Consider the following 18,689-nt stretch of genomic DNA (forward strand, 5'->3'; position numbering starts at 1 on the left):
TTTTACATGGCAATTTCAGTGGAAGACCTCTATTCCTACTGCCAAATAGTTAATTGGATTTTGAACATAAATAAAAGCTGTACAAAATGGCAATTTAAGTCTTTGATGAGCACTAATATGTGCAATTCAAATATGCAATTTTTACATGGCTAAGTTTCTAATCAATAATGGATTTGTGTTTGGTTTGAACAAAATGCTCACATCCTACTAAAGCAAGTGAAGACATTATCTAGGCACATTTCTTGAATACATTTGTGACCAGATCCATTGCCAATTAGTGAGATTACATTTTTACATGTCAACAGAATAGTTCAGTTTTTCCACAGAAAACAAGACTATAAGAAGCATGCATGATTAATCTTTGCCAGAATCAGGACTAGTAAAAGTAAGCTTTTTAAAAAAAAAAATGACAACACATCATTCAAAAAATATTACTTAAGACTATGACAAAGCTCCCAAACTTGATTAATCCTAGGAACGTTTAAATCTAAGGCAGCTGCTTATTTCCAGTGCTGAAAAAAGGCTTCCATGATCAGTACTGTAGCCCACAAAGTGCAGCTCAAAGCTTTGATACTTCGGATTCGAGATACACAGCTCTGTTCTTAACTATTATATACTGTATATTTAAATATTGTTCAAGGCTAAAAACAGTGAAAAGCCATATTACTTCCAAATTGGTCCTATTGATTATATCCCTCCTACATTTGCCTATCTTTGGCTTTTAACAACCACAAATCCTGATGTGTACAGGCCATATTCACATTTTAAAATTCACATAAAAAAATGTGCACTCGAATAGATCTTCAAACATGGCAATTTTAAGGTAACCTCCAGAACATTATTATAGGGCATTTATAATGAGGACAACATGTATAAACAAAAATAAAATGTAAAATTGCATAAAGTCAGCCAATTCTAAAAACCTGGAGAGAAATTTGACAAAGAAAACTTGACTTTTTTGTGTGAATAAGTATAATGTATGTAGCTACAGTAAGCAATGTTGAATAGAGGAGCTTTGTTTATGCAACTGGGAGGTTGTTTTCAAGAGAGTTTCTGTGGCAGAAAATCATGGCCTGAAACCAGGGCTTTAGCAGAAAAGAGCAAATTTAGGTTACCACATTGATTTAAGATAGATTTGCACATGATCTGGCAGTTTTTTTGTACAATAAATTAAAACCAAATGAGGTATTATGTGCAAGAATCAAGTCAACAAATCAACAGATACAATGTAATTTTTTTATTACAATTTTGTGACATGAAATGAAAATCATGTGACTTACAAGCAGTTAAAATGGACAGCTACAAGAGATTTTAGGGGAAATGACAAAAGTCAACAATAATTCTTTATTTACCACCTGGTTGCGTTCAATTCTGTTCACTTGTCATTTCCTACTTTTCCCATTTCCTTCATTGCACTTGTAGAGTCTTTTCAATTCAATCATCACTTTTATGATTCTGATTTAGTTTGATTTTTTTTTTCCTTCTTGCTCGTTTTAGTTTCCAAGTTCTCAGCTAGTCTCATTACTTTATCTTATTTTACCACATCAGGTGTGAATCTCATATGCTTTTCCACTTTAAGTGAACAGAGCTACTCAATCGGCTTTTTTCTACCATAGTCCAATTATTAGAGTGCTTCAAATATTGCTGCTGTTTTGAGTTAAACTAGGAACCAGAAGAAACTGGTTTAACAAGTCTGAATGTTCGCAGAGGAAAGAATTTAAAATCCTCTAGGTTTGCACTCAGATTCTTCCATGTCAAGAGTTGTCGGGTTATTGAATATGCTGGCCCCGTTTATCAAACTTAAGGTATAAAATGAGTTATCAATGCTACTAAAAATCAGGTCAGGTCACAATTGTATACAGAAAATAACTTCAGTACACATTAAAAGGACAATACCTAGGGATGTCTAAATCAGGATGAATGCACTGAAGTGCATGCAACCTGCCTAACCACCATATTTTCCCTCAATCATTAACATTTGTTTTTAAAATTGAGAATTAAAGACCCGAGCAGCAACTTGGCTGAAACTCTTTACAATACTAAATTGAGCAGGAATTACACTTGATGTGCAACTTTTTTATCGGTTATAATTTTGTGGAGCTCATCTGCATCTTGAGTGGTTTTCACACGAATCAAAATTGGAATAGCAGTGTCAGGATTCTTCTCATCAATGGGAGGGTTGGGAACGCAGATAATGAGGATGTTGTTCTTTCCCGTCCTTGTACAAGGCAATGATGGATGAAGCATAATGTTCAGTAAAATATTTCCTGGTCAACAGAAAAAAAAAAGTTGAAGCCTTTAAATCGCAGAATCTTACTAACCATTTGGCCCATCATTGGCTTTCCTATAATCCCATTCCCCTGCACATTGAAATTTTCTTTTTCAAATATGTGTCCACTTCTCTTTGAAAAGCAATTATAGATTATGCTTCAACTGATTCTGATAGGCCATTTGATGGCATAACATCCTCTTACTTTGCACATCTGAATCTTAAAATTTATGCCCTCTGATTAATGACTTACCGACTAATAGAAATAGTTTTTCCCTATTCATGTTCTCAAAACCCCTCAATATTGAGCACCTCTTTTAGATCTCCTAATCTAAAAATATCAACTCTTACCTGGGCTCAACAAAACTGACCCAAGATTAAATTCCAGCCAAAACCGACCACATATCATCAGGTTCATAAATCTGACATAGTCCATTGCCCATAATTTTCCCTAAAGTCTCATACCATTAAATAGTTCCCATTTTCTACTGGACAACACACTTTCTATTGTCAATTTCCAGTTAACAAGTCTATAGCTAGCTGAAAATTGTACAAATTATACACAGTAAATTTCAGCAGACTATTCAAACATAGCACATCCCCACAAAACAGAGAAATTAAGATGTAGCTCTGCCTAAAATACAATGAAGCCATGTAATGGAATAACAAGCATGCACCTAAAGGACCTTGTATCCTTGTATTCCAAAAAAAATGTACTGTGGAATTTACTGGCTTTAGAGCTAAACCAAATTTATGGATGGTCAAGAAGAGGGCCAGGGAGAAAAAGGATCAAGGAATAGATTCAGTCAGTGCAAAATTAAGGGTTTAAACCTTCAACTGCTAGAGTTACTGGTTATATTTGGCATAAAGTATCAACTGCTACATAACCAATTTGTTGACTTACAGGTGATGTGAAATACAAACGTTAATTAACTCACCTAGATTAGTGTCTGCTCGCACCAACAGCTGGATCTTTTGATCTGCCACAGGTTTCAAATGGATTGTACCAATTCCCTTATCTTTGAAATCCCCATCTTTCTTGTAGAACATTTTACATCTACATTAAGAAAAACAAAAATTGCAACTAATAAGTTTCTATTAAAAAATCATGCTCGTGCACAGTTCCACAAACTTCACTCGTCATGATTTTTCGTCATACTGTGTCATTTAACATTAAAATTCCCTACTTATTGACTTGCACTAGAATTTCCCTATGTAAATGGTTTTTTTTTCAAAAATCATTTTCCGGATATATGCATCGCTGGCAAGGCCGGCACTTATTGCCCATTCCTAGCTGTCCTGAGTAGGTGGTGGTAGGCCATCTTCTTGAACTGCTGGTAGCGGTTTGATACAACTGATTGGTTTGCTAGGTCACTTCAGTGGGCAGTTAAGAGTCAACCACTTTGGTATGGAACTGGAAAAAGACAGCAGATTTCCTTCCCTCAAGGACATGAGTGAACCATTGGGTTTTTACAGCAATCTGGCAACTTCATGGTTACTTTTACTTCTAACAGCTTTTAAATTTTTTTTTAAAAACTAAATTCAAATTCTCAAACTGCCATATTGGGATTTGAACTCTACTTCTATGGATTATTAGTCCAGGCCTCAAATTAAATTGCTCAAAATGCTTTTTCAAAAATTGTCATTTTTTTCTCACTCATGAATTGAAATTTAAACAAAATAGAATTTTTAAAAAGTTAGATATTTCCCAATAGCAATGATTAAATTTGCCCACCCAACTCTCTTCTTTTGATACCCTTAAATTTTCTACTTCAAGACTTAAGTCTGTGTCAAAAGTCTGGGCTTCGATGGGCTATCTTTACCCCACTGCAGTTTGAGCTTTCAACCACGTTTTCTGAGCATGTGCATTTTGTAAAAATTTCCCAGTTGGCAACACGTGCATCAACATGAATTGACTGGCAGAAGGGAGCGCTGCCTAATTGAGGATTTGAGAGTTTGCTTTTTCCAAAAGCCTTTAAAAGTCAAGTATGGCATTTATTTAAATTTGACAACTGACAACACCTGTGAACAGTACGTGCAAGTGTGGTTTCTTTGTTAATGGTTAGAAAAGAAAGCAGATTGCATATAGAGAATGGAGTGCTGCTCAGTTTAAACATTTTTCAGGCTTAGAAACTTGCAAACTGTAAACTATGAACTAAGCATTTTGTAGTAACTTTTGTTTTATGAGAATAAGTTCAATAAAGACTGCATAATCATTAAAAGAGCACAATTTTCTGCTTCTGCATTCCTGGTGCACATCAAAGCCCATAATTTTATGTCTACTAATTTTAAGAAGCAGAAAACATTCAAATACATTTAAGACAGGAACATAAATACAAAAACTTATGATGCGGTAAAGGGTGGTTGGGGCCTTACGTTTCTATTGGGGCTAATTCTCCTGCGCATATCCCCCCCCATCTCTCCACACAAGGCTGTAAAACCCTGCTGTCCCCAGCACTCCCATTCCCCCCCCCGCCATGCTCCAAACCCCTCCTCAGTTCCGTTGGACTTGAGGACCCTCACTTTCCAGACTTTGATACCCACCCCTTCCCAAAGCCCCCAGATCCTAGGGTCCTTCTCCCAATGATCCCAAGACCTATTCTGATGTTCCTGGAAACACCACCCCCTGCCCTATTAAAAATAGAGAAAAGGGGAGTTGAATGTTGAAAGCAAACAAAATTGATTATCATCATCTCTCTCTTTCTGCTTAATACACTATTTGAAGTTTATAAAGTACAATTAGAACGCCAACCAAAGCTACAACAGATGCAATTAGTGCCACTTTTTGTTTTACACAAAAAATATAAATTTTGTTTGAATAAAAGCATTTGAAATTTCTAGTTTTTCTTGAAATAATTTTGAAAAAAGCAACCAAATACATTTTGCTACTGACAGTAAAGCATTCTAATATTTGGCTAGCTTAAATGCTACTGGTGCATCCCATGAAATTGTGTATACTGCACATCAGACTGTGGAATCTGCCTTCAGCTAACAAGAGTCTGCACAATAATGTTTTTTCTCTGAGTAAAGGTTACCCTGAAACCGGTTCTATTACTATTTTCCAATAATGTCCTCCTACTTATACTATTACTTAGTATTTACCGCACTGGAACCAGACCTGCAGCCCAACGTAAGCCTCTTCCCACCTTACTTCATCTCACCCCATCAACATATCCTTCTATTCCTTTTTCCCTCATGTACATATCTAGATTCCCCTTAAATGCATCTATATTATTGACCTCAACTACTCTATGTGGTAGCAAGTTCCACATTCTAACCACTCTGAGTAAAGAAGTTTCTCCTGAATTCCTTATTGGATTTATTAGTGACTATCTTATAATTATAGCCCCTAGTTTTGGACTCCCCCACAAGTGGAAACATCTTCTCCACTTCTACCCTATCAAATCCGTTCATAATTTTTAAAGACCTCTATCAGATTAGGTTTCAGCCTTCTCTTTTCTAGAGAAAAGAGCCTCAGCCTGTTCACTCTTTCCTCAGTTATAACCTCTCAGTTCTTTTTTGAACCTTCACCAGTGCCTCTTATATTCTTTTTGTAATAAGAACACCAGAATTGAGCACAGTACTCTTAAGTGTGGTCCAACCAACGTTCTATATAAGTTTAACATAACTTCACTGCTTTTGAATTCTATTCCTTTAGAAATGAACCTCAGTGTTTTGTTTGCATTTTTATGGCTTATTTGATACATCTTTAACTAATAATCTTGGTTTACTTTGTATTTAACATTTTAACTACCCATAATACTATTTTAACTTTTTTCTTAGTTTAAGATTAAGCTTTCATTATCTTAAGCTTCTATCACCTTTCAACAGAGCTCATTCCCTTTCACTTGTGGCCAGTCTTGTTACTCTTTAGCCTAGTTATGTTCTGGGTTTTTGTCTTCATAGCGCACTTATTTACCATACACTTAATTATATAGATATTTTTGACCTTTCCCTTACGGGTGCTGAGTTCCAGATAATCACTTGAAACATGTTTGATCATATGGTCAATTTTATTAATGAATTAAAGTCCAATCTATATGCCACAAGAGCAGTTCATTTGTGTTTGAGAATCTGCCCTGGAATGTATCAAGTCCAATATTACAGGCTGACTTCCTTCAGTAGTATTTCTAAATCCCATTCAGTTAAGTTTCAATTTAATAGCCAAACTTACTCAAAGACATGCATCATATTTCACCCCTTTCCTCTATACACAGGGGCAGATTAACACAAATAAAGTCCTACACCCCACTTCAAGGATTGTAATTAAATCTTTCGCTGTAGTAAAAAATAAATCTCGATAGCATAATTCTTGCGTATAGCCGACAACTCTAAAGCAGACTAAAAAAGTATGAACAAAAAAAAAATCCTACAAATCAAAAGTGCAGGCAAGGATCCAAACTTTTTACTACCAATCAGAACACAGAAAAATGGCAAATAAACATTCTCCCGAGAAAAACAGAAAGGATCTGCTGCTGACTCTGGGAAGGAAACGGAAGAGGAAATCTGCAATCAGATTAGAAAGAGATGAATAAGAACAAAATTATTCTTCTGGGAGATTGTGATGATCATCCATTTATCCACTGGGACAGAGTAAATGAGCAAATGGAATTGCTAAAATGTGTACAGGACTCTTCCTCAAGCAGTATAGTACAATGCCTACAAGGATGCAGGCATTGCTAGATGTGGTTAAGAGTAATGAAGTAAATCAGGAAAATAAGCTAAATGTGGCGAGCATCTTGGAAGTAGTGACCACAATATGATACGGGTTTAAGGTTCAACTAGAAAGAGAAAAAGTCAATACAAAAATTAGAACAGTAGAATCGATTAGGGCAGATTTTAGAAATACGAGTACCAGGCTAGATGAAGTGAGGTGGAAGGAGAAATTGGCACACAGGACTGTAGAGCAACAGTGGAATGAGAGATTGCAATCTTACAGATAAGTATATTCCATTAAAAAGGAAACCACTAATGGTTTTAGGATGCCATGGATAAATGAAGAGGTTAGAAATCAATGAAAATTGAAGAGGTCCTATGAGGACTATCAGAAAAATAATAATGAAAAAAAAAGAGAAAATAAAAGGGGTTAAGAGCAGGATAACAAAAGGTGTCAACCTTGGAACAGAGGTAGCACTCTCACCTCAAGTCAGAAGGTTGTGGGTTCAAGCCCCACTCCAGAGACTTGAGCACATAATCTAGGCTGACACTTCAGTACAGTACGAAGGGAATGCTGCACTGTAGGTGATGCTGTCTTTTGGATAAGACATTAAACTGAGGCCCCGTCTGCCCCCTCAGCTGGATGTAAAAGATCCCATGGCACTATTTGAAGAGCAGGGGAGTCCTCCCGGTATCCTGGTTAACATTTATCCCTCAACCAACACCCCTAAAACAGATGATCAGATCATTTATCTCTGCTATTAGTGGGACCTTGCTGTATGGAAATTGGCCACCACATTTACTACATTACAACAGTGACTACAATTCAAAAGTACTTAATTGGCTGTGAAGTGCTTTGGAATATTCTAAGGTTGTGAAAGGCATTATATAAATGCAATTTTTTCTTTTAAGAGACAGTATGAGGAAAAGTTTTCAAAAACATCAAAAGGAACAGTAAAGTATTTTACAAGTAAACCAATAAAAAGAAAATTGTTAGAAGTGAGCTGGAACGCTGAGGTGGAGAGGATTGTCAATTTGTAGATGATGATCAAGTACTGTGTATCAGTCTTTTACTAAAGAAAAGGATATCAGAAAGGAAGATAAATTCTGAGGTGGCTGAGAGTGAGTTGAGTGATATGAACAAAAGCAAAATTTTAGATATTAGTTGAGTGAAAGGAAGATTTAAATGCCAGGGCATTAATGAGATACATCCTAAGAGTCAAGGGAGTGTATTGCAGAGGCCCTAGAACTATTTCGGGGCTTCATTGTTGATGTGTGTCAGAGGACTGGAGAGTGGGCATTCTTAAAAGGGCAATTATAGGCCAGTAAACTTATCATCCAAGGTCGGGAAAATGTTGGAGTCTTCAATTAAGGATGAAATTACCATGTATTTAAATAAAGAGAAAATAGTTAGAAGTAGCCCACACAGATTTCAACGGGACGATTGTTCCTTCACAAACCTCAAAATTCTTTGAGGTGGTAACAGAAATGATAGATAGGGAAAATACAGTGAATGCAGTGTACATGGACTTTCAGAAAACCTGACAAGGTACCACACAGGAGACTACTGTAGAAGATTAAGGGAAAATTAGGGGAAGGTAGCAAACTGTATTAAAAATTGGTTAGGAGGGAGAAAACAGAGTAGGAGTTAAGGACAGTTTCTCAGAGTGGATGGAAAGGGTCCAACAGGGTTCAGCTGTGGGACCACTTCTAATCACTGTGTATATTAATGATTTTGTTATAGGCCTAGAGGGAGTGGTGGCACAATTTTCAGATGATAGTTACATTTTCTTTTTAGAAGACCAAAGGAAAGTGCAAAGAGATGTTAAGATGGGAGAATGGGCTAAAATGTGGTAGATGGCATTCAAAGTCAGTAAGCGGGAGGTGATACGTTTTGGTTAAAAAAATTAACAGCAGTTATACTTTGGATGGAAGTAAGCTTGGTGGTATAGAAGAGCAGAGAGATTTGGAGGTACAGGTTCACAAGACATTAATGGCAGCACCTCAGGTTGACAAGACTGTAATAAAAGCCAACAGAATTCTCGGTTTTACATCAAGAGGTATAGGATATAAAAGCTAATATATATATGAACCTGTACAAAACCTCAGAGTACTGTATGCAGTATTTGGATCCACACTATAGGAAGGATATTGAGGCTTTAGAGAAAGGATACAACACAGATTCACCAGGATGCTGTCTGGTATGAGGAAATGCAAATACAAAGGAAGACTTGGAAAATTGGGTCTTTTCATTAGAACGATGCAGATTATGAGGTGATATGACAGAACTGTTTAAAATTATGAAGGGATGAGACAGGGTAAGATGGAAACAGACTGTTTCCAGTAGTTGAAGGGCCTAGAATGAGGGGCCATAGATTTAGAACAGAAGGTTGGACACACTTCTTTACACAGAGGGTTGTGAGGAAATGGAATTCACTTCCTGGGTCAGTAAGGCAGAAACTGTGTCAACATTCAAGATTAGATAGGTGGATGAAGGAAAAGGGGTTGGTAACATCGTAGGTAAATATAATTAAAACTATTCGGTTACATGGGACCAATTAGACCAAATGGCCTGTTTCCATGCTGTAACTTCTATGCATTTCTATTTATAGGAAGAAAATTAAAGCAGCAAGATAGTATAGAGCAGAGTGAGAGAGATTGCTTGACTGTGTAGGGGTCTACATTAATCTGAAGGGCAATGTCCTTTATTTTTTCCTCTGTGGAATGAAGGCAATATTGACTTGTGTATTTAGAGCCTGAAGAAATTAAAAAGAATTGAAGTTCCAGAGGATAATTAAAATCTAGACATATTACTTCATGACTTAGTATGAAAGAACTAAATCAAGTAGGCATCAGTGACAAAAACCATCAAAAATATATACATTTAATACATCAGTTTTAAAAATATTTGCTTCTGAACAAGATTACATACTTCTTGGAAAAGATTGCATCATCCTCTTTGATTTCATTCACAACTGGTTTGGGAGGCTCCTCATTCTCTTCATCTTTTTCATCTACAATTAGAAAAAGAAGCAAGAGTTTAGAATGTGAAGATTAGGAACACAGTGGATGCGAAAACTAGGAAAAATTACAAAGTAGATCGGCACAGGCATGATGGGCCAAATGACCTCCTTCTGTGCTGTAAGATTCTATGATAGATGTGCAATCAGTGCCTGTTTTGCCACACTATTAATGGTTTTAGAACTCAGTTTTGTTGCATGATACATTATTGGCATAGATAAAAGTCCAAATGCATTCTCCCTACTTTTTGGTATTAAGAATCACAATTTAAAAATAGATGTACAAGATGGACTGTAGCACCAACTTCAGGAACGATGTGTTCCACACGTGTGGCTTTCTCTGCAAATTATGGGTATTATTATACGGCGATGACAAGATTCATATGAATCTTAGTGATCTAATAACATTTAGCTGTCAAACCCCATTATTCTTAATAACAATCTGAAAGATTGCCACATCAACACCTTACATTTATTTATCCTCTTTAATGTAGAAAAAGCCTCAAAAGCACTTCACAGATGCATAATCAGAAAAATATGGATGCCGAGACAAACCAGGAGATATTAGGAGAGGTGACCAAAAGCTTTGTCAAAGACAGGTGTTCATAAAGTGATACAAGCACATTAGGTGTAACGACAGCTGCTTCTTCCACTTCAGAAATACAGAGGGCTTTAAAGGAGAGGTAGCTGGAGAGACGGAGGGGTTGAGGGATGGGATGCCAGAGCGTGGGGCCTGGATGGCTAAAATCCTGGCCGCTAATAGTGAGCTAGAGAGTGGAGGAGGCACGAGGCGAGAGTCAAAGGCACAGATATTTTGGAAGGGGGTTGAGAACAAGACTGTGATGGGATTTAAACACGGAGGATGAGAATTTTAAATGAGGTGTTAGGGAACCGGGAGCCAATGTAGGTCAGCAGGAAAGAGGGTTGGTGGGTGAATGGGACATAATGCTTGATAGGATATGGGCACCAGATTTTTGAATGAGCTGAAGGATGGGAGATCAGCCATGGGAGTAATTAAATAGGTGAGTCTTGAAGTAACAAAGGCATGGACGAGGGTTTCAGCAGATGAAATGAAGCAGATGTGGGCGATGATATGGAAGTGGTCTTTGTGGTGGAGAAGATACGGAGTCCAAGGCTCATTGAGGGTCAATTAAGAGATTGTAAACAGTCTTGTTCGGTCCGAGACAGCAGCCAGGGAGGGGGATGCAATCGGTGAGGAAGGCACAGAGTTTATGGTGGGGAGCCGAAGTCGATAATTTCAGCCTTTCCAATGTTTAGAGGAAACTGTGGCTCATCCAGGACAGGTAATTAGACAAGCAGCCTGATTGTACAGAAGCAGTAGAGGTGTGATTGAGAGGTAGAGCTGGATGTTGTCTTCATATGAAAGCGAACCCCATGTCTGCCAAGGAGCTGCACGTAGATGATAGAAGAGGGGGCCAAGAATAGATCCTTGGGTACTCCAGTGGTAATGATGTGGGGAAGGAATAGATGCCATTGCTGGAGATGCTCTGCCTACAATCGGATAGTTAAGAGTGGAACTAAGCAAGGGCAATCGCACTGCACTGAACAATGGAATAAAGGCGTGTGTAAAAGGCCGCAGAGAGGTCGAAAAGGGATAATGTACCATGGCTACAGTCACAGAGGATGTCATTTGTGACTTTGGTTAACGCAGTTTCAATGCTGTGGCAGGAATGAAAACCTCCTTAGGGATGTTCAGTGAAGTTGCAGGAAAAACGGGCAGGATTTGGGAAGCATTAGGTTTACATATACAACGGAAAGCAGTATAATGTAAGGTTATAAATTTAACTATAAAATGGATGGGTTTAAAACAAAACTAAGATTCCGGTCACTTTCTACATTTAATGTTCAAATCAAGATGGAGATACAGTAGGCCAGTTACAGTGTCCTATCTCACTCAATAATGCAACTGTAACCTATATTTCTAAAGAGCACATTTGCCACTTTATTGAAGACAGTTGCTCATAAAGTGATACAAGCACATTAGGTATAAAGAAAGCTGCTTCTTCCACTTCAGAAATACAGATCAGGTTACAAAACTAAACAATTATTGAATCCATAATTGCACAATAATATAAGAATGCTTTAAATCAACTACAGTAGAATGAAAGCCCTTACACTGCATCGTTACAATGATTATCAGACTTAAGTTATCTTTCACGTGCAGAAGCAAGAGATCGGTCCAAACAGACAAACAGCAATACAATGTGTGTTTGTCATGTGAATAATTACATTTCAAGCCATAGTGGACATTAAATTGCAAAGATATACAGTGGCCCAAGGAGAGTTATTTTATTAGGCCATTTTGTGTAAATCTATAGCAATGAAAGGAGATCATAGAAATCGGAAGTACTGAATTCACTAAGTCCATGTTTTGTATTGGATGAAATTGATTAAAATGATATATTCTGCACTCTATCAGGACAATTTCACAGGTAATGCAATCGTCACTTACTATAATGGGACAGAAATTAATATAGTGTAAACTTCCATGAAAGTGCAATGCTTACTGCAGCATTTCACTGCTTTAGTGTAATTTCCTCCAATGCACATTTTCACATATAAATCAGTCCCAACACAAGTTTGATTTTACTAGACCCGGTTAATTAGACTGAGAATAAGAGCTGATCAACAGGTTTTCTAAATCAATAAAAGCTGCATACCACAATCTTCACTCCACTAAAAATAAACGAACTGAATTCAAATTTGATGTTAAGTAACACTTAAGCAACCCTATTTTTTAAAAATGATACAATTAAAAGGAAATACAGCAGATGCAATGCCTGATTAAGAGATAAATTACATCCCCAATTATAATCCATTAAGAATATGTGGCCAAAACTCACTGCAGTATCAGATACTTAAAGGCAAACAGTACATGCTACAGCAGGGAAACCACATGTTTAGATTTAATAACCCAGCCATTGTTACATCAACCACAAGTGGAGTGCATAGTTATTTTCATAAGATTAACCGTAAGAGCTTTGACTTGCAACTTACATTTTATTTTTAAAAATTAATCAAAAGTACTATACTTTTCTACAAACCTCCCAAATTCCTTAACAAAAAAACACAAATTTTAATCCATAATTCCCATATCATTTTCTGTACACACCTGGTCTACTTCATAGCTCATTAAAAAAAAAATCTACATTTAGTGAAAAATTTTGGTTGTAAAATATATTTTTTGGCATAATTACCAAAAACATGGCAACACAGAGGCCCATGTACTTCATCACAAACAGGTAGAACATGGGTTACAAACTCAATGTCAGCCATCCCATCATGAGAACAGTAACAAAAAAAAATGCATTTATATAGCACCTTTAAAGTAGAAAAACATCCCAAGGTGCTTCACAGAAATTCAGAGAAAAATTGACGACAAACCAAAAAAGGGGTGAGTTCTAAGGAGGGTCTTAAAGGAGAGGAAGGTAGAGAGGGAGAGCGGTTTAGTCAGCTTAGGGTCTAGTCAGTTGAACGCACAACCACCAAAGGTGGTGCGAAGGGAGTGGAGAATGCACAAGGCCAGAGTTGGAGGAACTCCGAGTTCTCGGGGAATTGTAGGGCTGAAGAAGGTTACAGAGATAGAGAGGGGCGAGGCCCTGGAGTGACAAACTCAAGATTGATAATTTTAAGTTTGAGGCGTTGGGCAACTAAGAGCCAATGCAGGTCAGCTAGCACAAGGGTGATGGGTGAGCAGTTTTGGCGAACAATCTGGTACAACTTGAGACTGATGCCAGGGAAGGAGCGGGAGCTTGGGTATGGATTTTTGGCAGGAGTCGAAGATGATGGCTTCAGTCTTCCCAATGATTAACTGGGGGAAATTGCAGCTCATCCAGGACTGGATGGGAAGCTAAGTAAGGATCAGATTCTTTTTCACAGGAAGTACCACTCAAAGCCATATCTGCCCTCCTTTAAGCGGTTTTATTCTTAAGCAAAAGCAGCGCAAGTGGCTCTGTACTGCAGAAAGACCAAAAGAGGGAAGAGAACCAACCCCTCATTCATGAGGAAATTCTACTTCACACTGAATTTCAGCAGAACTGTAACAGTTGCTTTCACACAACTGTTGGGGGGAAAATGCAACTGGGCACCAACTTGAAAATCAATCAGGAAGATCACTTTTAACAAAGATGAAAAGAAAGAACTTGTATTTATATAGCTTCTTTCGTGTCCTCAAGATGTCCTAAAGTACTTCACATTCACACTTGATTAGCAGATTATTTCAAACATTTACCACCGAATAAAGATCTTTTTTCTGGATATTGTATGAACTATGCTCAGCAGTAAACCCCTGTTCATAGCAAAAAATGCCAAAATTAGAGTGCTGAATTCAGTGCAGCAGCCTCATTATAAATTAAAGTTCAAACTGTTGAAATTTAAGTGCTAGTTTTCCATTGTGAAGTGTATAAAAAGCATTTTTTTTGTTGCAAAGAAATGAAAATCAGCAAATGCTCAGCAAAGCCTAGTGCTTCCAATGTAAGTACTCTCAACACTCCAGAACTAATTTAATATCTTGCTGTGCTTAATTACAGTAGTACATTTGGTTGAAATTGAATTAGTATAAAGCAAATTCCATTGTTCTTAGTGTAAAGATTGTGAAATCCATTGGTGTTTATTAAGCTGTGGGTGAGATTAAAACCAGAATGTTCAATACATTTAACAAAATACAGCCACCTTTATTTCAATTTATGGTTGTATCACACATTCTTCAGTGTACATTGGCCTATCTTCTTTGCACATGATTAACCCACATATTGGTTTGTCAGTTCTTTTCCCAAATGGCATGTAAAAGACCTTACATATCTTCCATTACAAAAGTAGACTGACCTATTGATACAACATTTTCAAAATCATTGGTTCTGTCTTTTGATAGTGAAGCTTTTTGTTCTGCACTAAAATTTTGTGAAACCGATGAAATTAAGAGAATTTATTACTAGCATTTTGAAACTTGGCCATTATCTATCACATATATGTGAATACAATTCTCAAGAGAAATAAAATAAAAAAGCAAATGCTTACAAGAACTTTGTCCATGACATAATGGCAAGAATCAAGCTTTCAAAACCTCAATAATCCAAATGGAATATTCAACACATTTAGCTGGACATAAAAAAAGTGAATGGTAAGTGATCCTTTAATTTATTGTTGTTTTAGCTACCACTTGGAGTGTCGCCAAAGAAACAAGTTGGCCAGTCTCAGGATAGTTTCCGGGGACATGAGGAAATAGAAAATGCCTTTTTATAGCGGCAACCAGTAGCCAAAAATCAATATTTTTTGCAACTCTTCACTACACTATAAATCACACTCCACAAAACCAGGCTTAAAATTATGTTTTCATTGGGCACCTAATAATGGACCATTACTTAAGTTACGACTACAAGAAGTCCAATATGACCCATCATTGACCCATCCTATATACCTTTACTATCCCTACCACAAGGAAAACAGGGCCTTTTTAAAAAAAAATGGTGGTGGGGGGCAGGGGGAAGAGGGGCAAAACTTACTGACATCTTTGGTGTTCTCTGCAACAGGTCAAATGTAGAAATATTATGACATGTGCACAAAACAGCTAAATGTGTATGTGCATTTAAAAAAAACTTATTTGTTTAGTTTAATCATTCAGAGCAACCAAAAATACCCTCAATGGCTTAGTGGGTACAGCATGGTATGATACTTAGCTATATGAGCCAGAAAGACCCAGATTCAATTTCTGATCTGTGGTGAACTATCAGATTTTAACTAGCACAACTGCAGCACAATTGGTCTCAGCAATAAATGCTGGAAACACTAAGCAGGTCAGGCAGCATCTGTGGAGAGAATTCACGTTTAAAGTCAACCTTTCATTAGAACTGGAAGATGTTACAGATGATCAGCTTTTAAGCAAGTGCAAAGCCAGGAAAGGGGGGGGGGCAGAAAAAGAACAAGAGTGGGGGACAGATTAAATGACAAAAGTGACGATGGTGCAAGGCAAAATGCGATGATAATGAGACAAGTACAGAAACAAAAGATGGGTCCGGGGAGGTTTAAATGGTTACAGCAGAAGAAGAGGGAAGCCCAGAAATGTGGTGGAAGGCAGGTAGATCCCAAGGGTGCGGACTCAGCAACTGGGGTTAGGAAGGGGGAAATAAAGTGGCGAGGGCTATTGCTCTTGATTACTTTCAATGATCACTGTAGGAGCGTGCATGCTTGGTTGGGCTCAGCTGTCATCAAATAACCTGCGAACACTCAGTAACTAAACTTGAAAGTGAGAAGTGCCAGTTAAGTGAAGGACTGCAGGGTTTTCAGCAAGAATCAGCAATTTCTAGAGATGGGGTGGGGAACGCAAGAGGGAGGGAAAAAGTTAAGCAGGGAAAACAGGGGGAAAAAAAAATCAGGTTGTTGGCCAACAAGTACCTCAAAAAACTACTTTGATCTGGTAGGGGTTTGAGGAGAGTAGGAAGCAGTCAAGACTTTTCTTTTTGGCTTGGCACAGACTTCTGTTGATGACGATGACCTGAAGTATAAAAGGAAAATTATCTACCTTGTAGGGTGGTCTTCATTTGTGAAGCGTACTTCCTCCACCCACCACCGGAGTTAAAGCAGAATCTGATCAACATTCTGGGGAAACAGTTGGCAACACCAAATTTATCATGGTCCAACATCGGATGGTACCACCCTATACGATGGTGCCTCTTCTATGCAACATAAAAGGGCTAAATATACAATAGAGCAGCAGCTGATTTTCACCAAAAGAGCCAATGAAAGGTGGATAGACTTAATGAGGTTTTCAAGGCAGCTAGGTAAGAGGGCAATGTTTGGAGGATGCAGATTTAAAAAATGGCACTGTACAGATTAGGCAATCTTTCTTCATTTGCATCCACCAAACACACTAGAGATTAATGCAGTGGTCTTTGTATGACAAGGAGGGAGTCTTTGCAGAAGAGCAGAGGCCGCAGTTGCCAGGTCAATCTACCAACGGTAGAATTATCCATGGCTATCAAATAGGGATGATTGATAACCAGTACCTCGACTTCAACCTGGTGAGCTGAAACCAAGAGTGCAGACTTCCATAAAGTCAGAACAGGAGTTTTAAAATCACAGTTGTTATGGGGTTACAAAGACGAATATAACAGCTGGTTTAAGTCCTAATTTGAGACAAAAATTGGTTAACTAGAATGTAAATTCCAGATTACCTTCATGAAGAGAGACAAATATATTCCAACAAACCTGATGCAAAAGCATAAAAAAAAACGTATCTTGCTGCTTGATGAGCAAAGAGGGAGCCGGATTTATGTTGCAGGGTAAGGTGATGTCAAATTTTTTCAAAAGCAGAATACATACCAAAGGAAAACAGACTAACGTTTTTGGAGGAATGCCACTGGATCAATTTCTTCCACTTCGCATTATATCACTGAATGATTTACACAATGCTAGCAGATCAACCATTAGGCACAATGATGAACATTAGTCAAATCATCCCCTCTCAACTAAGTTGCCAACTGGGTAACCAATCCAGTTGTAGGGTCCAAAATAATGAACGAGAGAAGGGATCTCCTTTGGAGTAGTGAAATTGGGCAGGCATGCTCACTCTCTGGATGTCCAAGAACTAGTTTGGGAAGTTAGCATGAGTTTATCAGAATCAGCTTCGATCCTTCCATCCTGATTTTCTTAACTTTAGAGATCATGGGAATCAAAGAAACATCTTTCCAAGAGAATGAGAAACTGTCCAGCCTCCATCCTGACCTCTGCACAGTAGTTTAGCAGAAACAAGGGAGCAGACGATTGTCCAGTGGCAAAAATGACTCAGTTAGATAACCATATATGCAAAATATTTTGGACATCAGTGTGGATTTTTGCACCTGTGACTTGCCAAGTGACTGAGAACCAATCACAAATTGTCAATCCCAGCCAGATGTTGTGCCAAGTTTGTTGTACCAATAGGTAAGCAGCATTAAGTCTAGGGGGACAGAGAATGACCCAAAATATTGATGTACTGGACAACAGTTGTGCTGTCTGTCCAAAAGCACAATGACTTGCCCTGCACAAGAGAATTTCAACATGTCTGAAGGCTAATTGTAGAGCTCCAAGCTTGAATCACTTGATGTACAAGGTGAACCCTACTGCAGTTAATCAGTTCCTGAACCTTTGCTTCCCTAAATGGAGTCCCCACCTGTATTGAGAAAGTAAAGCTGTAGCAGAACCCCTGGAGTATATTGAATTCCTGGCACCACAGCCTCAGTCCCAGAAAAGAAACGCAGTCTATGTTCACAGGCTAGCATAACAATGATATATGGGGAGAACACTGGCAGAGCAGGTTCAACTATAGAGAGCGCCTGAAACGTCAGGCCCTTTGGGATAACAAAAATGGCTACTGCCATCATAGAATATTCAGGTAGTGTTATTTCACAATCTTTGACTGCTCTTGAACAAATACCAATCTCTGAACAACTAAGAATCGGTTAGGCAAGACAACTTTTCAGTTGTTCTGTTCAGAACAGAACATCTACAAAATGACATGTTTTTGCTCTAGAGGATACTTCTCCTGGTTAATAATGAAGGTGAGCTCCTAGAATGTGGTGATTATTCGATGGATGGTTACCCAAGCAATTTTTTGAGAGAAGCTCTTGTTGTCAGTGGTGCAAGCACTACAACCTAACTTGGGCTATGATAACAAGGTTTATTTCATGAACACCCTGGAGGGTGAAGAAAAGCTGTGCTGGTCGGTACAATTCCAAAAGTTGAATTCA

At 37.9% G+C, this 18,689-nt stretch overlaps 1 protein-coding gene across 5 annotated transcripts in view; it reads right to left on the reverse strand.

The window, feature by feature from the left end:
• Window positions 1-1,222: 1,222 nt before the first annotated feature.
• Window positions 1,223-18,689, reverse strand: part of nup50 (nucleoporin 50) — a 44,563-nt gene continuing 27,096 nt past the window's right edge. For all 5 annotated transcript variants that reach the window (XM_067999766.1, XM_067999764.1, XM_067999767.1 and 2 more), the window contains 3 exons: window positions 9,858-9,939; window positions 3,208-3,326; window positions 1,223-2,267 (listed from right to left, as the gene is read on the reverse strand). In XM_067999766.1, coding sequence (XP_067855867.1) covers window positions 2,056-2,267; window positions 3,208-3,326; window positions 9,858-9,939 — 413 coding nt within the window. In that variant the 3' untranslated portion in view covers window positions 1,223-2,055. The remainder of the gene's footprint in view (window positions 2,268-3,207; window positions 3,327-9,857; window positions 9,940-18,689) is intronic.

Source organism: Heptranchias perlo, chromosome 18, assembly GCF_035084215.1.
Source record: "Heptranchias perlo isolate sHepPer1 chromosome 18, sHepPer1.hap1, whole genome shotgun sequence".
Taxonomy (NCBI): domain Eukaryota; kingdom Metazoa; phylum Chordata; class Chondrichthyes; order Hexanchiformes; family Hexanchidae; genus Heptranchias; species Heptranchias perlo.